Source organism: Cannabis sativa, chromosome 3 (assembly GCF_029168945.1).
Source record: "Cannabis sativa cultivar Pink pepper isolate KNU-18-1 chromosome 3, ASM2916894v1, whole genome shotgun sequence".
Lineage (NCBI taxonomy): Eukaryota > Viridiplantae > Streptophyta > Magnoliopsida > Rosales > Cannabaceae > Cannabis > Cannabis sativa.
The window spans coordinates 74,053,830-74,081,794 of NC_083603.1; the positions used below are offsets into that span (position 1 = coordinate 74,053,830).

The following is a 27,965-nucleotide window of genomic DNA, read 5'->3' on the forward strand; positions in this document are numbered from 1 at the left end:
CACAAACATTATAAACACTAACATTATTATAAAAAACATATATCATGTAATTGTTTATTAGTCAAAATTAATTGTTTTTTAAGCAAAAAATAAATAAAATAGCTAAAAAGTCTTAAAAAGTCTTAAATTCTCTCTAAATCTAACTCTAAAACAAAATATAAAATTCATTATATAATTACTTTTCCACTATAATATAGTAAATAAATAAAATTATTTATCAATTAAGGAAGAAATTTAATATTATATTCTCGATTTAAGATATATAGTTAAAGCTTATTATTTAAGTGTAGCAATATATATATATATATATATATATATAAACAAAAAAATAAAATCACCAAAAATAATGTGAGTATGATAACACTATACAGTAAGAGATGTCGTCATAAGTATAGTCTAATAGTTTTACATTTTTCTTCATATAAAAGAGGTTCAAATTCTAATCCATTTCTTATAAGAAAAAAAAAGAAAAAAAGTGAAATTGATAAAAAAAAAAAATAATAAATTTCAAAAAGGAGGTTTCATGTTCCAATCTCCCCTCTCCCTTATTACAAAAAAATTAATAAATAATATAACTTCTATTGAAAATCTATTTAAAATAAAATGATTATTATTTGTTGTATTAACTCAATTTTGATAGAATCATATATAAATAGATAAATTTTTTTCTCTCATCTATAAAAAAAAAATATCAATAATTTTGGTCCTTCTATATTGACTTGCAAAAATATTAAATTATTACTTTTGAAGACAAACATTATAATAATGTCTTTTTCTTAAATTTTACACTTTAGATAAATTTGCTACTTCAAAGACCTTATACATTATTTATTTTATAAAATTAATTAAGTATTTTATGTATTAATTATTTCTCTCTTAAAAATATCTAAAGTATTTATTTCATCCAAAATATTTATTTCTATATAATATATATTTTGTAAGGACTATTTCCATATTTTTCAATATTATACAATTTATTTATTAAAAAAAAGATTTTTGATAGTAATAATATAATCTTTATTTTAGTTGATAAAAATATAATGAAATAACTATCCTTAAAGAAAATATAATTAATAATAGTCAAAGTCACATATATTAGTTACTTGTATATATCATTTTGTTTTTTTAAAATACTTAGTCTACTTATAAATTTTTGACAGACAGATTCGAATTTTGTTTTAGAAAATACTAAAAAAAAATATTGAAGATCAAAACAAGAATCAACATGTTACAAATTTTTAAAAAAATATTTAAATTAAGATTCACGTGCGAAGCACGGAGACCTCAACTAGTAATTATATAAATATTAGAGCAATGGCCTCATTCATTCTCAAAGGCTTGGCCTCACATTGAGTCGAGACGCTAGCTTCTGACCAAGAGACTTGTCCGCCTACAAACAAACCCATATTTTATTCAAATTAATAAATAATATTAGAATCTTTATCACCCACTATAACATCATGTTCTATTCAAATTAATATATCTTAGATAAAGAAAAGATAAAAATTTGGACTAACCTGAGACCAGTATGAGATCCAAATGCTGCGAATTTCATGAGTGACACGCGGGTCAGATAATGCATCAATCCATCGTGTGATGAATCGTTCTTTTCTGAAAACATCATGGTGAGAAAACAAGTCAAGATAGTGGCTACAATAATATGAGAAACATTAATTATCCTTTGCAACGAATATAGGAGGATAAGTACCTATCTGGTGTAAAGGATCGGTATCTTTCTCCAGGTTGCTTGAAGTTGTTCTCCTTTTGAATAATGCACTAGGCTCGCAATATAAATAAACACATTATGGCAAAAAAGAAGGCAATTACATTCCTTAAAGCAAATATGTTAAAATTTGTGCTAAAATAAATGGACTTTCAAGGATAGTTACTTTACTATCAAATACAAAGGGGAAAAATACATGAATAATTTATTACAAATATATACTGACCCTTTCTCGCTTTCCAGTGTAGATGGCAGCAGGGGTAGGGTACCTCTCAGCATGACCAATATGATCATATCTTGAAGGAAAGTAATTGACCTGAAAGTATCACACCAATGGCCATTAGATGTCAAAGAAGTGTGTAAGGAAATTAAACAAGCTATACATATATACACAACATAGAGGAAGCAAATCAAGTACCTCCTCGTCTCTGTGCATAATATTCATGAAACCCTCATGATGATTGTTGTGATGAGCACACTTGGGGGCGTTAACAGGGAGCTGAAGATAGTTTGGTCCAAGACGATGCCTCTGAGTGTCGGAGTAGGAGAAGATACGAGTTTGAAGCAACTTGTCATCGGAATAGTAGACACCAGGTACAACAATGCCTGGGCAAAAGGCAAGTTGTTCGTTCTCCGCAAAGAAATTATCAATGTTTTTGTTTAGGACCATGCGCCCAACTGGTTGCAAGGGCACAATATCCTCAGGCCAAGTTTTTGTTACATCAAGTGGGTCAAATTCATATTTGTCCTCATGATCAGGATCAATTATTTGGATGAAAAGTTTCCACTCGGGGTAGTTTCCAGCAACAATTGAATCATACAGATCTTGGGTAGCATGACTATGGTTAGACCCTCCAACCTTAATAGCTTCATCTTCCAACAAAGACTTGACTCCACAGGTGGGTCTCCAGTGAAATTTCACATAGTGAGCTTTCCCAACCTTATTGATAAGAGTATAGGTGTTAACACCGGAGCCATCCATATGCCTATAATCTTGTGGAATACCTATATCATCAAATAGAAAGGTGAACATGTGCAAACTTTCAGGATGATGAGAGAAAAAGTCAAGGACCCTCCAATTCTCCTGGATGTGAGATTTAGGGTTGGGTTTCAAAGCATGAACCATGTCTGGGAATTTCATTCCATCTCGGATAAAAAAGACAGGAAAATTATTTCCAACGAGATCAAAATTACCCTGTGTCAAATAATGGAGTCATCACATGAACAAGGAAATATAAAACCTTAATCAATAGGTAAGAATAAGCTATGTAAAGACATTATGTGAGAGCTACACAAGATTAAGCTCCTTATATTTAAAGCACAAGAACCACCTTGAGCTACCATAAGAAACAACCTTACACACATTATGATGAGGTCTAATTTTAAGACATGTTTGGCTATTCAATATGAGAGAAAGAAAAAAATAGTACAATCCTCACCTCTCTAGTGTAAAACTTCACAGCAAAACCTCGAGGATCCCTTAAGGTTTCGGGGCTACCGCGCTCATGGATAACAGTGGAGAAACGAGCAATTATAGGTGTCTGCACTCCAGGACCTCGAAGAAAATCGGCACAGGTAAGTTTTGAAATATCATGGGTGGTTTCAAAGAATCCCTTTGCACTAGCTCCCCTTGCATGGACCACACGTTCTGGGATGCGCTCTCTATCAAAGTTTGCTAGTTTCTCCACTAGATGGTAGTCCTCAAGGAGAATTGGACCTGTTGAAAAAGATGCAATATTAAGAAACAATTAAATACAAAATACTCAAAGCTATAGAGACTTTTACAAAATATTCAAGTGGTGATGTCCTATGTTTATAACCCATAAACAAATATTTGGTTTAAAAATAATCAAGAAAAAATATACAACCACAAAAAGGACTTTTTTTTCGGTCAACTTCGTTGGTTACACAATTGACCTTTGTGAAATTGACCCGTGGATTGTAAACTTACAGAATTGTACAGTAAATTGCACCATTTTTTGCATTGATGCTAACTAGCTCAATGATGCAATGATCTTCTAGCCAAGCAAAGGTCAACTAGCTCATAACCCTGGAAGTGGCCTCTGTGCATGGTTTGGACACCATGCCAAATAGGGCGTCGTACTCCCACTCCACCCTTACTTCCAAAGGGTGGCTAATTAGTACAAGATCTATCTAACACAGATCAACTAAAAGGGGTTAAAATATTTATCTACACTGTAGGTATTGTATGCACAACAAGGGTAGGGGAGCCATCTCTCCACGACATCAACTGGTTTTTTAACCTCAATCGAATCCAACATACATAATCAACATTTTTTTTTACTAAGTCTTTCTATTTCTTTGTAGCTATGTCAGCCAAGATCTCCTCTGCATGAAGAAGAGTAAAGAAGAGGGTACATCCGAGCATGAGTCTCCCGCTAAAGTCCCATGGCATGAGGAAATTACTCCTCTATCTAAAGGATGCTTGCCCTTAGCTCAACCTCCTGCTCCTTCATCTTAGAGGAGGAGGTTGTGGTTCTGGACAGTCTGGCTTCCTCTTCTCCCATCCGAACATCATCTAAGCAGACATCTAGCTCTTTCTTGTTGGTTGCTCCTTCAATGTCAGCCCGATAATCTTCTGATGCACCTGTCCCTCTCTACTCTAGAGCCAAAAAGGCTAAGGAGGTCCTATGAGTCTACCAGGACAGAGTCATGTACCACAACAATGAGTAATTGTAAGAGGCTAACAACCAATCATTCGATGTCTTGGTCAGAGGATTGCTGAGGGAGTTTACCAAGGTAAAAATTTCCTAATTCTTTGAATTCTAATCCTCATATACCAAATATTTATCTTCTTACTTAAGCCGTTTATTTTTTAGGTGAACTTGAGACTTGGTCATTGCTACTACAGGGCTAAGACCTATGTTGCCAAGGCCAAGAATGCATCCTTCGAGTTGGAGAAAACCAAAGAATAGGTCGAGATGAAGGAGGCCAAACTTGCAAAGGTGAACAAGCAACTCTTTGAGGCAAACCAAAAGATAGATGACCTAGAGAAGAAGATTGTTGACACTCCTTTTGTTGCGAAATTAGAGGCTGGCCTAGAGAAGGATGAAAAAAGAGTCCAAGAGCTTATTGATGAGAGAGAGGATCTTCGGCGACTTATCCTCAATCATTAGGAGAAAAGTAGAGATTTGACTACTTCTTCTCAAGAATTAGCCGATGCTTTGGAGGATGAAAAGAAGGCTCGCATAGATGATAACGAGAAGTACACGTCTATCAACATTGAACTCTTCTATGAGTTCTAGAAGGCCAATCACAAAGGTGACTTCTCTTTCATACTGAGGAGGAACATGCCGACCTACTGGAGTACTGTGAAAAGGAAAAAGCCAAAGAGGAGGCGAGGAAGGTTGGAGTAAATACCGATGAGGCTGCTGGTGAAGTCGTTGGTGGGAACATTGAGCAAACTGAAATAAACGACCTAAACTTTTCTATCTACGAGCAAGATAATGTCTCACTAGTCGAGTACCCCAAATCATGTGACTCCATTGGACGTCTGAAGTTGTCTCACCTTATCTTTTTTTGACATGATACAATTTAGCCGACCAAGTGACTTTAAAAATTAGTTTTATATTTTTTATACAAACACATGGCTGGTCAGCAACTTTTAATCCCAAAAGTTAACCTTTTATTATCTAATAAAACCTTTAATTTTTGCACAGTACATAATTCTTAGTTTTTTACTTAAGTATATTCCCCTGTCTTCTTTCCTATGTTGTATGGGTGTAGGTGTCCCCCAAGTGACTGAGTAGATTTAAACTCTTGGTCACTTACAAATTACCCAGAGTATACCATAGTAGTTTGTTCAGACTTTGTTCCTGGGCAGACCTATTTCTACACATGTTAGACGGTTTCATGACTTAAAATAAATCACTAAATTTTTCCAAGCAATCATATAAATAGTTTACACAACTGTAAGGATAAAAAATCATTCTTTTTAAGTGATAGGTTTGATCACTGATTTTATCTTAAATTTCATATGGACCTTCCCATTTTGGTCCTAAGACCCCCACTTCTGGCTCCTGAGAGGCTGGAAATAGCTTTCTTAAGACCAAATCACCAATTTCAAATCTCTGACTCTTGACTTTAGAGTTGAAGTTTTTGGCAATCTTGCCTTGGTACATTTGGAGTTTGACTTGTAACTTCTGTCAAAGTTCTTCAATCAGATTTGGGGATTCTTGAAGTAAAGAATGATTTTGAGTGGGGTCATAAGTTTCTCTTCTATGAGAAGGGTACAATTTTTTTGACTGGGATTATTATATTGCATCTATTGGTCGTACGGAGTGTGACCTGTTTAGGTCCTTTTAGTTATTCTGTATGCCCAAAGAAATCTTGGATGTTCTTCCTACCAATGAGTCGTGCAAACCTAAAGCTTCTTTCTCAAGGTTGTTTTCAAGATCTTACTGACAACCTCCACTTGTCTATTTTTTTGAGGTCTGTCCATAGTTGAAAAGCTTCTAATGATTCCATGCTTGACACAAAATTGGTTAATCGATCACTGTTGAATTGCTTTCCATTATCAGACACTATTTTTTATGGAAGTTTGTGTCGACACACGATGTTTTTTAATACGAAGTCCAAAGCCTTCCTGGAAGTTACTACGGTCATGGGTTCAATTTCCACCCATTTAGGGAAATAGTCAACAGCTAAAATGACAAATTTGACTCCTCATTTTGTTGTTTGATATGATCCCACAAAACCTATTCCCTAAACAGCAAAGGGCCAAAGACTGTTCATAGGGGTTATCTCTTTTGGTGGAGCTCTTGGGACCTTGGAATAACACTGGCAGTGTTCACATTTGCGGATGTATTCAGTGCAATCCTTCTTCATAGTTGGCCAAAAATTTTCATGGACAGACTGGGTCCAAATGTGTGATCTTTGCAGGATCCTTCTAGTTGTATCGTCCATGATTACATACCTAGTGGCTTGATACTATATCTTTTGCAAAGCTGCTATGTCTTTTGGGGAGCATCCTAAATTCCAAATATTTCAAGATTGACGCCATCTAGGAAGTTTAGTGATCAATAACCTTCACCTTAGTATTTTTGTGCTTAGAGCAGATAGATGGGCGACGGGGACAAGTTCATATTTCTCTATGTCTAGATCTGTTGCCAATTTACCTAGCATGTTTGTGAATGCATTTTTATCCCTGGGGATTTGCTTGATTGAATAGTGCTTAAAATATTATAATATCTCCCTAGACTTTGCTACGTAACTAGCCATTCTTCCCCTTTCATCTGGTATTCTCTAGATACTTGGTTAACGACTAACTGTGAATCACTATACAGTTCAATTTCTTGGTGCCAACTTCTTTAGCTAATTGTAAGCCAATGATCATCACTTAATGCTCAACCTCATTATTTTAAGCTTCAAATTCAAACCAGAGTGCACTTTGGAGTTGAAGTTGTTGAGGAGAGATTAGAATTATTTTGGCTCCAGAACCTTTCTCATTTGACGCTCTATTTACATAAATCTTCTAAATTTATAGCTCTGGGGTGGATGTTTCAGGATCATTGTTCATCCCTGTGCATTCCACAATGAAATCTATTAAGGATTAACCTTTAATTAAGATTCGTGGCTGATACTAAATATCGAATTCGCTTAGCTCCCTTTAATTGAAATCTATTAAGGATTGACCTTTATTAGTATTTTTTTTATTAATATTAATTATATTCATAATATTACAGTTGATATTTTATTATATTAAAAGATATAGTTTGTAAATTTTGAATGTTGAATGCATGATAAGAAGTTTTTCGTTTATGTTATTTATGTTTTTTTTTTTTGAGAAATTTCAATGTTATTATAACTGGTAATCATTTACAATAACAGAGAAAATAGAATTTGGGATTTCACCCATCCAATAGACATCTTCATCCACCTCGAGAGCATACTTAGCTAAACCATGTGCAGCTTGGTTAGCATTTCTCTTAACATGAGAAACAGTTACTCTTGAGAAAAAGGATAAAAGACAACTAATATCAACAATTAAATCATTAAAACTAGAGAGGTTCCTAAATGTAGAATTGTGGGCCGAAGAAACATGCAATGCATCTGTTTCTATATGTGTAATTGGAAGTTGTAATTGCAGCACCCAATTGAGACTATGAAAGAGCGATTTAGCCTCCATTTCATCAGATCGAAAAACATCCTTGGACCGGTTTGGATACAGTAGCTATAACATTACCATGATGGTCTCTTACAACCGCACCACACGCCAAGATTTTCAACTCCTCATTAGCAGCAGCATCTACATTCAATTTTCCTGGAGTGGTTGGTGGTGCCCATGGAATAGCTCGAAACTCATGCCTAACTGGTTGCGGATCTATTACAGCATTAGTAGAATGGCTATTGCAGGTTGTGAGTTGCTGGTTTTTTTATCTTAACCGAGCTTATTTGTCCAGATGCGTGCTTGCGAATGTTGCAATGGTGAGGCTGGATCTTGGTACACCTCCATGAGTCACTTTGTTTCGATCATGCCAAATAGCCCACATTGTGCATACAATCAATTTGAAATCTTGTTTTGAGTGTATTGAAGATAAATGGATTGTCACAATTGTGCATATCTTGTGCATGTGCATGATCAATGGTGAACTTTGTATCCCTCCAAACCTTCCTTGCCTTGGTGCAATTGAACATAACATTGACTCCCACGCATTGTTACATAAGGAACAAGTGGCAGAATTTATGACTTTCCTTCAGCATAGTGTAGTAGCCACAGGTAGAGCGCTTTGCATCATTCTCCAAGCAAAGATTTTAACTTTTGAAGGTAGATTAAGACTCCAAAAAATTTTCCACCAATCTCTATGTGTGCTTGAACCACTTGATTCTTGTCCCTCAACTATATTCTCAGCCAAGTGGAAACCAGAATTTACTGTGTAAAGGCCAGTAGTGTTGTGATGCCAAATGTATCAATCATTGTTAGGAAAAAAACTGAGAGGAATAGAAACAATTTTATCCACATCAATCGGTTGGAAATATGCATTTAGGAGTGGTAAGTTCCATTCTCGTTGGTCGGTGATGAAGTATGATACAGGAGCATTGTTCGGACCCGAGTAACTTACTAGATTGAAATTGTTGTGACTTGAGATTCATTTATCAACACCAACCAACACATTGAAACTATTACCAATCTTAAAACGCAAGCCCTCAACTAGTAGCTGACGCCCCCAATGAATATCTTGCCAATTAAGTAAGGGTGAATGACCAAGACGTGCCTCCAAAAAGGTGTTGTTGGAGAAGTATCTATGTTTTAGTAGTCGACTGAGAAGAGAGTTGGACATTTCAAAAATTCTCCATGCTTGTTTTGCAAGGAGAGCTTGATTGAAGTGTACAAAGGAACGAAAACCCATTCCTCCTTCAAATTTCGACTTACAAAGCAGTTTCCAACTTCTCCAATCGATTTTTGAACCATCTTTGTTTGAACTCCACCAAAAGTTTGCCATCATGGATTCCAATTGATTACAAAAAGTAGCTGGTAAACGGAAACAACTCATTGCATATGTAGGAATCGACTGGACCACAACTTTCAAAAGCACCTCCTTTCAACCAACTGAGAATAGTTTTTCATTCCATGCATGTAGTTTTTGCCAAATGCGTTCCTTGACATCACTAAACATCTCCTTTTTATCACGCTCTGAAAAAGCAGGGAGTCCAAGGTAACGTTCGTTACATTCACTTATTGGCATTCCTAGTGTTTGATGGAAGATATTTTTTGCTGCTTGAGTAGTGTTAGGTGAGAAGGACATAATTGACTTCGTTGTTATGTTATTTATATTTTAAATTTACGGTTATTAAACAAGTTTTAATTAATTATTTAATTTAATTATATTATGATGCTTATTAAAGATTATTTTGTAATTTGAATTTTCTTTTTTGATAAGTTTGTAATTTGAATTTAGTAGTTTGTTTGTGTGTAATTTTGTAACTTGCTTTGTACCATGTATGGTAGTATATTTTATGTGGTTAATGTGACTTGCTTTGTACCATATATAGAAGTTTGCCATATATGGTGATTTGTTGTGGGTCTTTCCTAATAATGAGTTGAGATAGCACTGACATCAGTTCCTCTCCACAAATATCAAAGATAAATTTTTCTTCATAAAATAATATTTTGGATTGTTTTTTAACATTTAAATAAAATTTCTTCTTTTAATTTAATATTACTATTAAGAAGTGAGTTATTAATTTGATATATTTTCTATATATAAGTATTTTTCATTTCACTCACTTCATCATTCTAAGAGATAAGAACTTGAAAAAGATAAATTTTATTATAATTTTATTTCTTAAATAGTTTACTATATTTACTTGATTTGATACTAGTTTAAGATATTTAATTTCGATTGTCTAGTTTTTCGGGGACGTATGTTGCAATATTAATGTTGTGGCTCATAAATCGGTTTAACACACCCTTCAAATAGATAGTAATTTTCTTTTTATGGAAGAAATCTCTTCACTTTGACTTTTGGTATTTTTTCTATAAACTATAACGGTTACTCTTACAAAAAAAATATGGTAACATTGAGTGTATGAAAATTTTCTAGATATATGAACATTTTTTTTTTAAGAATGATATAGACAAGAGTTATAAATTTTTGTATCATCACGGGAAAAAATTAAAATTCCAGGTGAGGGACCATCTAAGAAGGAAAAGTATGTTAATTTAGATTATGAAGAATATCACATTACATAAATAATTGACGATGCACAATATGAATCCAATGTTGATTTAGTAAAACTTCAAACTATTTTAGCAAAGGCTAAAAAGTCTATTTATCGTAATTGTAATAGGTTTACTAAATTATCTGTACATGCTATTTTATACATTATGAAAGCTAAAAATAGGTGGAGTGATCAAAGTTTTATGGAAGTACTAGCTTTCTTAGGATACAATTTGGAAAGAAATGGACGAAAATAGGATGAGCAAAATTCATTGGTAACAAATATCGTCAACAACCTTATGAATTACAATGTGGATATTATGTTATAAAGTATATCAAAAATCTCATTACTGTGCCAAATTCATAGGATTACTTAAACTATTTGATAAATAATATTTATCTACAAGTTTATATTTTAAATACATTTTTTATAAGAAATTAATGTTTTCTATTTTTTTGTTTTACAATTTACAAGTGAATTGTCGTACAAAAACAATGAGATCAAAGCAATACATGATAAGTGAACAAATTTTGTGATGTCTCTCTTACCTGCTTGATTATGGTTATTTTTTTTTTTTTTGTTATAGTTATTAATGTAATTAGATAACTTTTATTATTGGGGCTTTTTTATTTTTACACTTCAAAATATATATATTTTTTTTTTTGCATTTTTACGAAATTCTACGTAGAAACTCCTATTGCAACTAGCGCTGCAACCTAAATTATAACAAAAAAATCGTATAGAAACTCCTATTCCAACTAGCGCTGCAACCACTTTATTGTGGCTTAATTTAAGTTATAGTGATTATAGGATATATTTTTGCGGTTACTGTTTTCGGATTTGAAATTGTCACAATTTTGGTTATATAAAAAATGTTATCATTACCTTTTTTTTTTTAAAAAAAAAATGATCATTATTATAAATTGTGCTATCTATTATAAAAGATTGTTTTAGAAACTCATAAGGATACGAAAAATGTAGGTAGAAATTTTTTTTCCTAGCCTACCACTATATATCAAACTGTAATCGACGCGATAGGGGGCATTTGCATCAATTACAGATTAGCAGAAGTCCAAAGTCATTGTTTACAGATCGATACAATTGGAGATGAGAGTTTCAAGTATTGTTTGCGCCAGTTCTGGCCGATTCAAACGCTCAACTTTGTCAATTCTAGACTAACGCAAAAACTTAAACAAATATGCCTACTGAATATATGTAAGTTTGTTGGATAGATTCAAATGACTAATGTGTCGCTTGGTAATTGACGTTGTTAGAATTCGGGATATAAGGTGAATGGGGTTCCATCTCAAAACTAATTGGCAATAGAAGGAGTAGCCTATTACTCTTATATATTCTATTATCTTTCCACACATTAACAATGTGCGACTCTCTAACAAACGCGAATGAACAATATTGTGGTAGTGATAACACAAACTAAACCGACCAATGACTACCACCCCCAACCCTGTCCACGCAGAAATACAAGCTAGTTTTATAGTAGGTTTAACAGCATTCATTCCAAACATCATAAACAATAAAGCTGATCTTTCGATAGTTTCAAAATGTTAATTTGAGTCTTTTTAAAAAAATGTGTACCTCTTAGTCCGACAGTCAGAGAAGAGTTGTTGTTCCAAACTGGAGCACCAGAATTCGTGGTCCAATAAGGAGAGTCGTAAGCACTTGAAGGTCGGTACTGAAATCATTTAAAAAGAAACGATTACGAGTACTAATGATCTTAAAATAACAAAAGGACATGAGTGATAACCCTGTCAAAATGCTTGAACGCTTATAGAAACTAAAATATAAAATAGCTAATTAAGAACTTAGGTGAGGTTTGGTTAGAGGTAATAAAATGAAATGGAAAGGAAACAATTTTTATTCCATTGTTTGGTTGCATTTTAAAGTATTGGAATATCATTTCAATGGAATGGCATTTCCACCAATTTAGTGGAATGACTATTCCATTTTGAAATAAAAGGAAAGACTATTCCAATGCAAGATTTGAAAAAAAATTATAATAATTTTTTTTATCAATTTTTGTATGCATTTTAAATTTTATTCCATTTTATTTCTGTTCCAATTCCTATTTCTATTCTCATTCTTATATTTTTATTCATTTCAACCAAACGTCACCTTAATTAATAAAACCCTTAATAACATATTCCTTTGTAGGTTATGCTTGATTTTTCTATCACTAATCTACTCACCCAATGATTTCAACCCATCAAATCTTCATAATGGAAAAGCAAATAGGAATACATTCTTAAAAATAAAATAAAATATTTGTTAAAAAAAAAAACTCAACATGAATAACAAAACAATAAAGGAGTCCTTACAATAATGGAAAATCAAAAAACGCAATAGATTATTAGAACATATTAGAAATGATGTGAGTACCTTGTAGGGATCCATATTGAAGAGAGCAGACCGAATTGGCGAATCTTTATTTCTGGTGTGGAAAATTTTGGAGAAATGAAAGAAGGGTGTGAGGGTTTTATACTACTTTTTTTTTTTCCTTTTTTCTTTTTTTATAAATCTCAATTTGGAGAGACATGTTATTATCTTATTATATCTGCGGGCACTGAAAAAAGTTGTTAGCTGTTTTGTAAATGAGTGGTTATTACGAGTACAAATAAAATCAAAGCTACACCTATATATATGCATGGGAAGATTACATCATCTTCTAACTGGCCACCAAAACACGTCAAAGAATGACCGTTTCCAACTTATTCTATATACAGATTTTTACAAAATAATAATGACTTTATCGTAACAAAATGAATAAGATTTTTTAGGCACAATATACAATTAAAAAATAAACACAATATACAATTAAAAAATAAATTCAGTACCCAAGGTTACTTCACCAAAATTATAATACATAAAAATTGATTACTTCAATTCTTCATTATATTTATAATTATTTTAAAAATTTACAGTTAAAATATAAAAAAATATTATTTATTTTACACTCCAATTCTAATGTATGTTTTTTTTAGTTTATTTATTGATAAAAGTACAAAAACGTTATATTTTCTTGCGTTTCAATACCAACTCTGTTGTTTCATACTTTGATACTTTTACCACCAAACACAAATAATAAATAATGTTTGAAAATTCAACAATGCATCTCCTTTAAATAGATGTATTGATGTATTTTTATCTATTTTAGCATTCAAAATAATTTTTTAGTCAAATTTTTTTGCATAGTCATGTACGTTATTATTATTCAAGACATGCGGCAAAATTTTAAGAAATTTTAGAAAAAAAAATTAACACGCCGAAAATAGGATTCAATAAGTGTGTTGCACACATGACTATTTTATTTTATACGCATGTGAAATAGATTGTTTGAACACTACTTTTTATATTGTAAATTATTCCGAATTTCTCAAAGTTTTGTATGATATTTTAATAAATAAATATAACGTAAACGAATATGAAAAAAAAATAAACTAATTCTTTTTTTCAGATGCTGAAATAGGTAAGGGTGCATCAGTGCATCCCTTTTAAGAAAGTGCATTGTAGAATCACACAGTAATATTTTGGTATTTTAGTTGAAAGTAAATTTAAAATGTAAGTATTTAAAATATAAAAAAATTTAAGTAGCATTTTTTTTCATTTTTAAATCAACTCAAAAATTAATTATATTCTCTCTTTTAAATAGATTAATTATATAAACGATGATAGATATTGTTTCTTGAGATTTTCGAAAACCAAATATAATAAAGATGAAAATAAAAAAGAAAATGAGACGAGGTTTTTATGTTATTGGGGTATTTGCGAGTTTTAGTTTACAAGTCACTATCATTAAGCTCTTAGTTATTGAGTTTACAATGTATTTTTTAGTTTTTGAACATTAGAAGTTCAAACCCTTTGTATGGAGGAATAATACTATATTTATAGGCATATTTCCTTGATAGGTTGGACTAATCTAGACTCATTAGGCTTATTTGGGTGTAAAAGCCCATTGTTGGGGTAAACACAATTATTTATTAGTATAATTTGAGCTATTAGGTCGGGTAGGTGAAGCTCAAGTTGAGTTGAGTTGCCTTCCGTACGCGGTCATGCTGTTAAGAGTGACAGGTGAAGCGTGAGCCGTTGTCAGGAGAAAGGAATGTAAGAATAATGGTGTTTACTGAAATTTTTGGAAACCATTAAAATATTTATGAATATTAAAGAAATTGTTCGAAAATAAAGAAATCACAATACGGTTTTTAAGTGCTTAGATATTAATGAGCCTTAGTCGATGAGTTGATATTATTATGATAAGACTCGAAAAGTCTTATGATTGAAAGAAGTGTTTGAATCATAGATTTTTCCTGAGCACCTAAGGAATGAAATTCTAACCCTTTGCTTGAATGGGTCTTCTTATATTTATAGTTTTAGGGTTCTTATTCGTTAGACCTTGCCCACTGATGGGGTATATTTATAGCTCAGTTTTGCAAGTACCAAAATCAATTAATTGGCAAGCATCTATTACCTCCCTGAAATCCTCCATTGCCCTGGCACTCTTCATTCGGCCACCAACCTTCTCCGATAAACTAACGATCTCATTAAAGTCCCTAATGCATAGCCACGGTCCACTAGTCTCACCCGCAATATTTTTTAACAACTCCCATGAAAACTTCTTTTATTGTTTATCCGGATGCCCATAAAAGCAAGTTAAATTCCATGGAACAAATTCTGCCCCAGTAACCACAGCCGCAATGTGACCCGAGGAACTAGAATCAACTCTAATATCCAACTCATCCTTCCACATGAGCATCAAACTGCCACTCAACCCCACCAGATCAACCACCCAAAACTTTGAATATTGTAACACAGCACATAACCTCTCCGCTTGATACCTCACTAACTTACTCTCCATCAGAAAAATAATACTCGGGTTAAAATCCCGAACATGGGACTATAGAGCACGTAATGTCCAAGGATACCCAATCCCTTGCACATTACAGCTTAGCAGATACATCATGCTCGGCGGCCCTGCTCTACAGGGCTCTGTTGGATTTTATGCCCTAAATAAAACTCATTTCAAAATAATCAGATTACTTATTAATAAAGATCAGAAATAACATTTAATGTTGCATGGTTCACATGATTTATTTCATGATTATTTACATAATGTATAAAATTCTATTTAAGTCTAGAACATATCAATTTGTTAATGATTATAGTGTTGTCAACACAGTGGAATATAATCTTAATTATATGTTCGAAAGTTTATTCCCTAATTTGTCAGTTCACTGGATTTAGACTGACATGATAATCAGAGATAGGTATTCTTATACCTTGGATAAGTGTTATGTCCTTTCCAAGACATTGGCAGAGTTTATCAGCATCAGATGTATGGAGTATACATCGGAAGGGACCGATATTGAACTTTGATGAGATATATTAAAATTTACCGTAATATCTATTCAATTCAATATCACATGTTGATCCTAGATTAAATGATCTTAATCCTGATATGTTTAGGTTCGATCTCAAGAGTATTATACATGTTCTTTGATTTGTTAGTTAAGCCTACTTTTGGGTCAGGGTGATACGTACATTTTGGGAACATGATAGTATAATTGAGTGGGAGCGCTAACATAAATATGGAATCTATAACTTCTCTAGGAATTTAGAAGTGAAACGATGATATCCTTCGAGCTTGGCTAAACAGAGATAAAGGTGGAGATCTGATTTCACTTTGCTGAAATATCATTTATAAGGAGCTAAGTGTTTTAAGGATAATTTACATTGAAGGTGTAACGGTAACTTAGTGCCTATTCGATGTAGATCATCTATTAGAGGGTCATTGATCAAATTAGGATTATAACAATAGATAAGTAATGACGTATCTATATCGTGGAACATATAGAGCGTTCTATATACTAAGAGTGCAATTCTAAGTTCTATGCGTGGATCCAACGAAGAATTAATAAGTTAGTGAATTTAAGATATAAATTCTTGATTTGCTTATTGGAAGCTCGAATATATAGACCCATGGTTCCCATACTAGTTGAGACCATACTGCTTGTAAGACTCAGTTAATTGATTTTGATTAATCAATTATAATTCTAAAGTTAGACTATGTCTAGTTTATGAATTTTCACTAAGCAAGGGCGAAATTGTAAAAAAAAGAGAATTCTAGGTTTATTTATTAATTAAGAGACTTTGTATGTCTAATTAATAAATATATTAAATGACAATATTATTTAATAATTAATTTTTAGTTATTAAATAATTAGAATTGGCATTTAAATGGTTGAATTTGAAAATTAGCGTTTTTGAGAAAATAAGATGTAGGAATGATAAAACAGCAAAATTGCATAAGTGAGGCTCATTATCCAAAGCCCGTGGCCAGCCACACTTATAGGGTTTTATCATTTATTTTTTCATTATTTTAATGTCAAATAATTCTAACTTAAACCTAGGTGGTTACCTATAAACAGATAGTGATGGCTCTCATTCAAACTTAACTTTGTCAGATGAAATTTGAGCCTCCTATTCTTTCTCTATAAGCCGAACCACTTCTCTTCCTTTCCTCTTCTATTTTCAAAATCCTTGATTGAATGAGTGAGTGTCCACACACATCAAGTGGTATCTCAATCATAGTGTGTAAGACTGTGAAAAATCAACCAACAAGAAGGAGATTCAGCATCAAAGGAAGGAGAGAAAGAGATCCAGGTTCAGATCTTGGTGATGCTCTACTACAGAAAGGAATCAAGGGCTAGAGATCTGAATGGAATGAGTCATTATATTCCGCTGCACCCAATGTAAGGTTTACTAAACTTTATATGTGTTTATTTCATTATTTTAGAATTCATATTAGGATGTTAATGAAACATACTTGTTAGTAAATCTAGATCCTGGTAAAATTATTTCTAACAACTGGTATCAGAGCTATGGTAATGATTTACTTTCATGAAATATGAATTAAAATGATGTTTTGTGTTGATATGGATGGTTTCATGTGGTTTATGTGCTTATTTGATGATAGTTTAGAAATTGTAATATATGTTACTGAAATATTTTTTATTTCGATCTGGAATTATTTTTTCTGAAAAGTAGACGAAAAATTAATCAATTTAGGTTTTTACAGAACCTAATTTGGATTTTTTATGAATTAGTTATGATTTTTTGAATTTGAACGAAAATATCGGAATTTGAATGTCACACGCGCGCACGAGCCTCGGATCCGCTCGGACACGCTGCTGTCTGAAGGGCAGCTCGCGCCCAAGATCGTCGGTCAAATGGGGCTGCTTGCAGCCTCTATCCTCGGCCACACCCTTGCTTCCACGCGCGCAGGGGTATGCAATGCATACTCCTGTGCCTCAAACTTGTTTTCGTCATAACTTTTGATCCAAAAATTATTTTTCATTGAAACAAAAGCCAATTTTTGGTAGAATTTTGTGTAGAATCTGAATTATCAATCAAAAATCTAATTGTCAGAATAAAATAATTTTTATTAATTTTTTTTAATTAATTAAAATTAGTTTCTGATATTAGTAGGCTTTGAATTTTGAAAATTTAATTTCTCACAAAGGAGCCTTATGGTTAATTTTGAAATTTTAGATTATTTTATTTATTTTAATTATAAGATCAGATATTATTTTTTTTATTAAATTTAAATGATCTTACTTTGATATTAAAATATTATCTTTTAAAAATAATCTTGTACTAATTTCAAAATTTGCTAACCATATCATATCTTTTTCAAATTTGTTATTTTCAAAATATATTTTATCAATTAAACTTTAAAGATTAGGAATATGTTAGGTTTCACATTTTATCTTATTAGACATTTTTTTATTAAAATTATATTTTGGCAAAAATAACATGAAGATTTGAAAAATTTGTTAGTTTAGTTTGAATAGATATTTTAGAGCTTCAAACCATAAATTTTTTCAAACTTATTATTATTATTTTTTTTAAATATTCTAACCATATAAAATATCTTATTTTTCAATTAGTTTATTTATGTAATATTTAAATTTATTAAATTATAAGACTCAGAATATAATAAAATATCTAAATTTAAAATTCAAGATATTTTATTATATTATCTTATTAGAAATTTTAAATAAATTTAAATTTTGAATAAACTTGATATTTGAAAAATTGGTTAGATATTTTTGATTTTTTGTTAGAATTTAAGAAATTTAGGAGTTTGTTGAATTTTGAATTTTTTCAAATATTCTCTAACAACCTAAATTTGAATTCTAGTTAAGATATTTATTTTAAAATTTAATTTTTTTTTAAATTTTAAAATTGAGATATTTTAGCTTACTTTCCAGATATTCCAGATCAGTTATTATTGTATGTATTGTTTGATTATATTATTATGTATTCAAAAAAATTTTTACAAACCTATTATTTATTTGATCTAAATTGCTATGATTAACGTGTTGACAGATCCAATGATATGATTTTAATCATAGTCCAATTGTCAATAGATCTTATAAATAATTTGTAACAGGTAAATTTTGCAATTTCTTTCATCTGTGTAAACCTAGTAACATGATAGGGCCCATCCAAATCACTTGACCTGTGTGAGCCTATATGTTTGCTATTGGGCTTAGATACATATAGGAAGCCCATTTAAGTTTTGCTAAGTAAATGGACTAGGTTGCTAAAATAAATTTTGACATAAGTAAATTTATTTAGGCCCAATGAGATTTGGGCTTATTCAATGAATAACAATTGTTTATTTAAAGGTTAAATTCCTCTCTTTTGGGCCTTGTGTGAGAGTTGGGGGCCAATAGAAGTGGGTACGACATACTGAACCCAGCTCCCCCTCACATGAACTACCCCAATTATGAAGGCCCATTTTCCTTATTTAAATAATTGTATTATGTTAATTATATTAGTCTAATCTAATTAAAATTGAATTAGCAACATAATTAACTTTTAAAATATATGAAATTTAATTTTTCATTTAATATTTTAAAGTTAATTTTTAGAAAAACACTTAGTAAATGAAATTATTCTAGATAGTTATTTCTAGAACTAGTTATTTTTTCTAATATTTATTTAATTAGAAAAATATCATAGATTATGAAATTAATTGTTTAATAATTAATTTTGGTACAATCTGAGTTAAGTATATTTTTCCTAGTATTAAACTAGAATTAATAATTAAGTCTCATCTATACTTAATTATTTATTTCTTGAATTTAATACATTTAATTAAATTGAAAATTTAAATATTAAGTTGATTTTCATCATGATACTTAAATATTATTATTTTCATGTTATTTAATTAAAATTAAAAATTATTTTAAGTTTGAAATCTTATTTCATATAACTTAAATTTGAATAATTTTCAAAATATATTTTATTTTATTTTATTAATCTTTTTTCCACAATTTCGAAATTGCATTTCTTAAATGCAGAAATTTCGAATTTTATTTGAAAAATAGATTAAAGTTGTAAATTATTTATTTTAATTTTAGACTAAATTAAATCAATGATTTTTTCATTTAATGATTAATTAAAATAAATGAAATAAAATATATTCTAATTAGAAAATGAATTAATTAGTCAATGAAAGTCTAGATAGATATTATCTGTTTTGCTTGAAGTATTTTTCTAGTGTATTTAATTAAATTGAAAATTAATATTTAAGTTGATTTTCATCATGATACTTAAATATTTGAAATTTTTCTTAAATATTTAATTAAATAAGAAAAATTATATTTTTGTTGTAAATTAATTTTATTAATTAATTTTGGGCCAACATAAAATTAGAATAATTTTTCCAGGATTTATTTTTATTTTATTTTAAAGCAATCTCGAAAATATTCTTAAATACTTCAATTTTTCGAAATGCAATATATGTTTATAGAAAATTAAATTTGAGTTGTAAATAAATTTAAATTAATTTTGTAACAACTTAAATTGAATATTTTTCTAAATATTTATTGGAAATTATTACTCAGATGGAAATAATTCATGTTATTTTCATATCTATCTAAGTAAAATTTATAAATATTAAATTAAAATTTATATTTAGAATTTTTCATTCTAAATTGGAAATTTTAATTAAATAAATATATATATATTTAAAATAAATTGATTAAAATAAATATTAGAAGAAAATACACTTTAAATAATGAGCTTTATTATTAGGACATTTGATCTCCATTGTTGGTTTTACATAGCTTTTGTTTTAGTGAGTAATCCTCCCTAATAGAGGAACGTTCATTAGCATGTTAGCACCGTTTAATCTCGAAAGATAAGTAGCTTTGTAAGTGTTTTATATGGTATGGATCACCCTAATGGTGGCAACTGTATTTGACTTACAAAATATGAAACAATGATGGAAGCTTATAAGATAGAATAGCCTTGATTCTCGCCTAAACGGGACAACGCTGGATTCCAATCTTGATCGAATAAAAGGTTGCTAGAATATTTATTATTTTAGATGAGCTGACAACTTTATTCAATGGATGGTAGCTTTGACTCTCGCCTAAACGGGACACTGATATCAGTTTGTTGAAAATTTTGAAAATTATTTAGGATTGTATGTTTTAGTATTTTCACTTGTCATTCCTACTTGCTATATGTTTAATAATTTCTTAATTGTGTATGAATTTATATTGAACCATGTTATTTTCTGTTATTAAATTGGAGTTTAATTTCGAATCTTCATTGTTGGTCTAACTTGGTTTGTTTATCTAATGAGATAAATCCCTAATGGATTTTCACCATTAGACATACATAATAGTGTTAGATCTCGAAAGATAAATATTGTATATGCAACATCTAGCTGTTTATCAATTGATGACACCTTAGACTAGTATTTTTACAATATAAAATAAGAAGATTGTATAAATAAGATTACTTTGACTCTCGCTAATCGAAACATCGTTGGATTCTTATTTATAAACGAAATTATCCTAATTCCTCTTAGCTTATTCATTTCGAATTAGCTCAATAACATATCGTTGGATGAATGGTCTATATATCATTTCATGTCACTCTATTTTTTCTCTTCAGAAATTAAATGACACATATGATTATAATCCCGAAATTCTATTCCAAAATGATTTAAGTCCTCAATCTTAGAAATCTCCTACTTGTATGGGAAAATCTAACTTAGAGTTTAAATTAGTAGTGGTGATCCAAGAAAGAATTACTCATTATATTTGGTATAAATTTAAGTCTTTGACTTTAATTTTAGATTCCAAACAGAAATTTTTTTATATTTCTAATTCCAGGATACAATACAGTTACACTTTCACAAGTGTTTAATAACCATTTTCTATCAATGGATTCAAATTGTATGGAATATGAGTTAGTATTCTGTGACCAGGATCAACTTGCACTATTCTAAGAACTCTTTGATGTAACTAAACCTAAGTAATCAAAAGGACACAACCACATTTTTATTAATCTATGGCATTTGTATCTTGTTCATAGTGGTTTTGACAAGATCATTCTCGGCAAAGAGTTAATATGCATACATCCACAGAAAGTAAGTTCATCTCATTCGCAGATGGATGTACATTCAGGGGTGGATATGAGTTTTTCGTTGCATTCTTAAAACGATCACTCTAGATTTTACCTTATGCAAAAGAAATTTGAAATGTTTGAAAAAATTCATTAATTTCTAGCAATGGTGATAAACCATTAAGGTAAGTGGTTAAAGATCTTGCGAACTGATAGGGGTGGAGAAATAGTTAGTAGATATGCAGTTCAAAGATCATTAAATTGATTTTTGAATTATATCCAAACTTACCTCCCCAGAAATTCGAGTTGCATATTGATGATTAGTTACTAGTCGTTGCCTAATTCCTTCTATGGTAATACAATTTCAGAATGATGCAATTGTTGTATACTTAATGTAAATCATTACTAGATTCATGGATGACCTAATTGAAATCTTAAGAAAAGCTAGAACTGTTAACCATGGTTTACATGTTTGTTAGCTATTCTAAGTGATTAGGGGTGGAACATCTCATAGTCAATAGATAAGAAAGTGTTTGTTTAAACAAATACTACTTTTCTAAGAAAATGACTAAGTCTGAAAATAAAGTAGCAAATAAAGGAGATATGTTTTTTCTTGATTCAAAAAGTGTTCTATCATCTTATTTGACATATGATGATCCCACTACCTCTGCTATCTTGTCACAACCGAAGAGGTTAATACCATTTAATTTTCTTAGACATACTTCACGGTACCTTGTCGTAGTGGGAGAGTTTCAAGGAACTTCACTTCTTATGACTTGGAAGACACTAGTGATTAAAATCCCTTGTGAGTATAAACAAGTAATGGATTGTCAAGATAAGAAACTAAGAAGAAAAGCCAATAGAACTATGGTTTAATCCATTCACATGGAGTAACCTAAATTTTTCTATTACAAGGACATAAAAGGAAAATTCGTGTATAAGTCTATTCAATGGACTTAACAAAACTTCTTGTTCCTAGTATTATAGGTTTGAGTTTATCTAAACCTATGGCTTATGGTATACCTGGTAATTACTTACTCTAATGCAAGAAACTTACTTTAGTAAGATGATGAAGCTTTTTCTTTCTAATGGCAATCTATAGAAGCTTCTCGACTTCTAGGCATAGATTTTATTTATCTAAGGAAAAGTCTCAACTATTCCAGAAAAGATAAAGCCATGAAAGAATTTCTTAAATCAACAGTGAGAGGTCTCAGATATGCTTTAGTATGCCTTAGACCAGACACCTGCTGTTGAGTGGGAGGAGTGGGAGTAAAGAGTATGTATCAAATTAATCCAGGAGAAGAACATTGGAAGACAATCAAGTAAATCTTAAGATTAAGAAGAGGAACTATATGTTAGTCTATAAGGGTGTGTTTAAAAATCTTAGACTACACCACATCAGGTTTCAAGACTTGCCTTTGTGCTAGAAAGTCTGCTGATAAGATGGTGATTACTCTAGGGGTGGAGTAGTGATTTTGGAGAAGTGTAAAAACCTATCTGAAATCTCTACGTCTACCAGAGAGGGACTAAATGTTAAAGTTGCAGGAAAGGTACTTATTCAATCTAAGGAAAGTTCTATACAATTGTGGCACCATTCCAACCTGTCTTAACTACTAGTGTTAATTTCCTGATTAACCAAAAGTAGTTGCCAAAGGTATAGAATCCAGTATCCCAAAAGAGTAGACATATAGAGAGGAATTTCACATTATCAATGATTTTATGATTAAGGAAGAGTAATAGTGGAGAAAAGGTTGTGTTGAATTCAACCTGTCAGATCCTATTACGAGGAGTATACTACTACTACACTCGATTAGTATATCAAGGTGTTGAGATTATTTGAAATGCACATTTTGTTTTATATTAGTGCAAGTGGGAGTTTGTTGGGTTTTATGCCCTAAATAAAACTCATTTCAATATAATCAGATTTACTTATTAATAAAGATCAGAAATAACATTTAATGTTGCATGGTTCACATGATTTATTTCATGATTATTTACATAATGTATGAATTCTATTTAAGTCCAGAACATATCAATTTGTTAATGATTATAGTGTTGTCAACACAGTGGAATATAATCTTAATTATATGTTCGAAAGTTTAATCCCTGATTTGTCAGTTCACTGGATTTAGACTGACATGATAATCACAGATAGGTATTCTTACACCTTGGATAAGTGTTATGTCCTTTCCAGGACATTGGCAAAGTTTACCAGCATCGGATGTATGGAGTATACATCGGAAGGGACCGATATTGAACTTTGATTAGATATATTAAAATTTACCGTAATATCTATTCAATTCAATATCACCTGTTGATCCTAAATCAAATGATCTTAATCCTGATATGTTTAGGTTCGATCTCAAGAGTATTATACATGTTCTTTGATTTGTTAGTTAAGCCTACTTTTGGGTCAGGGTGATACGTACATTTTGGGAACATGATAGTATAATTGAGTGGGAGCGCTAACATAAATATGGAATCTATAACTTCTATAGGAATTTAAAAGTGAAACGATGATATCCTTCGAGCTTGGCTAAACAGAGATAAATGGTGGAGATCTCATTTCACTTTGCTGAAATATCATTTATACGGAGCTAAGTGTTTTAAGGATAAAATACATTGAAGGTGTAACGGTAACTTAGTGCCTATTCAATGTAGATCATCTATTAGAGGGTCATTGATCAAATTAGGATTATAACAATGGATAACTAATGACGTATCTATATCGTGGAACATATAGAGCGTTCTATATACTGAGAGTGCAATTCTAAGTTCTATGCGTGGATTCAGCGAAGAATTAATAAGTCAGTGAATTTAAGATATAAATTCTTGATTTGCTTATTGAAAGCTCGGATATATAGACCCATGGTCACCATACTAGTTGAGACCATACTGCTTGTAAGACTCAGTTAATTGATTTTGATTAATCAATTATAATTCTAAAGTTAGACTATGTCTAGTTTATGAATTTTCACTAAGCAAGGGCGAAATTGTAAAGAAAAGAGAATTCTAGGTTTATTTATTAATTAAGAGACTTTATATGTCTAATTAATAAATATATTAAATGACAATATTATTTAATAATTAATTTTTAGTTATTAAATAATTAGAATTGGCATTTAAATGGTTGAATTTGAAAATTGGTGTTTTTGAGAAAATAAGATGTAGGAATGATAAAACAGCAAAATTTCATAAGTGAGGCCCATTATCCAAAGCCCATGGCCGGCCACACTTATAGGGTTCTATCATTTATTTTTTCATTATTTTAATGCCAAATAATTCTAACTTAAACCTAGTGGTGGTTACCTATAAATAGATAGTGATGGCTCTCATTCAAACTTAACTTTGTCAGAGGAAATTTGAGCCTCCTATTCTTTCTCTATAGGCCGAACCACTTCTCTTCCTTTCCTCTTCTATTTTCGAAATCCTTAAGTGAATGAGTGAGTGCCCACACACATCAAGTGGTATCTCAATCATAGTGTGTAAGACTGTGGAAAATCAACCAACAAGAAGGAGATTCAGCATCAAAGGAAGGAGAGAAAGAGATCCAGGTTCAAATCTTGGTGATGCTCTGCTACAGAAAGGAATCAAGGGCTAGAGATCTGAACGGAAGGAGTCATTATATTCCGCTGCACCCAATGTAAGGTTTACTAAACTTTATATGTGTTTATTTCATTGTTTTAGAATTCATATTAGGATGTTAATGAAACATACTTGTTAGTAAATCTAGATCCTGGTAAAATTATTTCCAACAGGCTCGCCGTTCCAGCAGTGAACACAAGAGAAGATAAATCAACAGTAGAAGAAATACCAACCTCAACATTAATGCTTTTATCGAAGGCCTCATTACACTTCAGGAACCCACTGTGGCTTCCACCAACAACTTCGCACGAGGCACTAGAGTCAATGATATCCTTTCCCTTGCCTAAAGCACGAGCCTTATTTTTAATAGAAACCGGTCGCCATTCATTAATCCCAGTCGCCCCCGATGGCATCACACCCACTCCCTGAACAAAAGAACCCCCCACACCAGCTTCGTGAAGCTCAAAAACCACCTCCTTCCCCTTTCCTTCCAATCACACACTCCCATGGTCATTGATCTTCCCTAATCGTGAACTACCCCCTGAGCTCCACACTTCCGTTTCTTTAAATCTGCCTCTTCATTCGTATTGTCACTCAACCCCATCCCCTCTTTCCTAGTTTTCTGAGTCGACCCCAACAAAGAAGAAGACCCTAAGCATGCCATATCAATCTGATTGATATTTGGAAGCCCAAGCCCTTTAAGACCCGGCCCCACTTCCTCATTCTCTACAACTTTGTCCCCTTCACTTAATCGGCCCATCACGACATTGGAAGAGTTCAAATTGGGCCCAACAGTAGGCCCATTTCGTGACACATCACTCCTTTCATCATGTCCACCAATCCGAGTAATACTCCCCACGATCCCAAATTTTTTCGCCATTCTAGTAACTACCCTCCCCATATTCCACGATCATCGGTGTATCGTTGCTTTTGGCAACCACTACCGGAGGAGATTCCGGTTGTTCGACCACTGTCGGTCGTTGATCATCCACCCCTGGAGCATCATTACCACTCGGCCCTTGACTATTTGGCTCTTCATCCTTAAACGAAGAACCATATTTGGGTACAACAGTCCCATTCACGTCTGTCTCAGTGGCTTCCTCTTTCTCACAATCAAGTTGTTCATGTCCCCAAATGCCACATTTAAAGCATAGCAACAGAAGCTTCTCGAATTTGAATTGGACCCAAACTTTATTACCATTTGATGGAATGAATCTCCCCACAAAGATGCTTCGGTGCAATGGAAATCCGATGCGAACCCGCACATAATTATTCAAAAAAATCTGTTGGGTGCTATTCCATTTGATATCCGACACTTCTCCCGCCATCGCACTAATCCTCTTAACATTGTTCAATGTGAAGACATTTAATAGAAATCCTTGTATTTTGACCCAAGAGAAAACTTGGTCAAGCTTTGCGTCTTGCCAATTCCCCGTCATTGGCCATTATTCAAGAATAAGAAACCCTCCATTGAATAGCATGGGTTGTTTATCCAAAACCCATTTAGCGTCTTGTGATGATTGAAACGGAGGCCCTATCAAATTTGCATCTGTAGACCCTTCGAGCACTTTCACCTTCCAATTAAAAACATTCCTCCATATTCTTGTGAACATGCTTTGGAATAAATTTCCAGTGATTCCTTTCTTAGCCACAATCCTACCCATTAATGATCTTTTACCAAAATCCGTCGATGCTTCTTCATTAACTCCCAATCCTCTTCTTGCTCCACCGCAAGTCTATTAGTCAAATTAACCAAATCTTCCACATAATTGGAGCTATCTGCTCCAGCCATTAATTCGAGAAAAATTAAGATTCCAATTCCCATCTTCAAGGTAGAGTCTCAGAGACAAAGCAGTTGTAGGGTCCTTTAGACCATTTGTATATAATTTTATCGTATTCAACCCACACATTTATTTTTGTCTCATAAATTAATTTTTCACATATTTTATTATTATTATTTATTTGTTGTTTTTTTTTGGGTCATTTTTATGTTTTCAATAAAAGTCTTATTGTTAAGAGTTTAGTTAGTCCACTTCTTTATGTGGATGATTTATCATCTATATTTGATAGTACGATGTTAGTTTTTTTTTGGTCACAATGGAATTTAGGGTCTCATCCCTTCTAAAAGCACGTGTATTGTTTGATTCTTTGGTTTATTTGAGTTGTTCTCATGGAATTGTTCTCATTTGAAAATAAATAAATAAGGACATTATTGGCCAAAGCTCTGAGGGAATGGAATGTGCAAGTTTTTGGGCATTGTCAAACAAAAATCCAAGCTTTGGAAAAACTTCTTATTGAAGTCCAATCGAGACCTCCTTCAAACGAAAATTTGGAGCTCGAGGGAACGATAATGCTGGAATTAGAGGATGCGGAACTTAGTCTCGAATCCATTTGGAAACAAAAATCTAGAGAAGCTTGGCTTAAGGAGGGGGATAGAAATTCCAAATTCTTTCATACCTCTGTTGAAGTTCGGCGAAAAAGAAATTTCATTTGGAATATCTCCTTGGATGATGGGACTTGGGTGGATGGTAGA

At 31.9% G+C, this 27,965-nt stretch overlaps 1 protein-coding gene across 1 annotated transcript; it reads right to left on the minus strand.

Annotated features, from left to right (window-relative positions):
* Positions 1 to 1,142: 1,142 nt before the first annotated feature.
* Positions 1,143 to 13,009, minus strand: LOC115709755 (catalase isozyme 2). The gene is made up of 8 exons (XM_030637955.2): positions 12,803 to 13,009; positions 12,002 to 12,098; positions 3,163 to 3,440; positions 2,142 to 2,918; positions 1,950 to 2,039; positions 1,709 to 1,776; positions 1,518 to 1,611; positions 1,143 to 1,390 (listed from the first exon to the last, which is right to left on the minus strand). The coding sequence occupies exons 1-8, from the start codon at positions 12,815 to 12,817 to the stop codon at positions 1,331 to 1,333; spliced, it is 1,479 nt and encodes a 492-aa protein (XP_030493815.1). The 5' UTR covers positions 12,818 to 13,009; the 3' UTR covers positions 1,143 to 1,330.
* Positions 13,010 to 27,965: the final 14,956 nt, after the last annotated feature.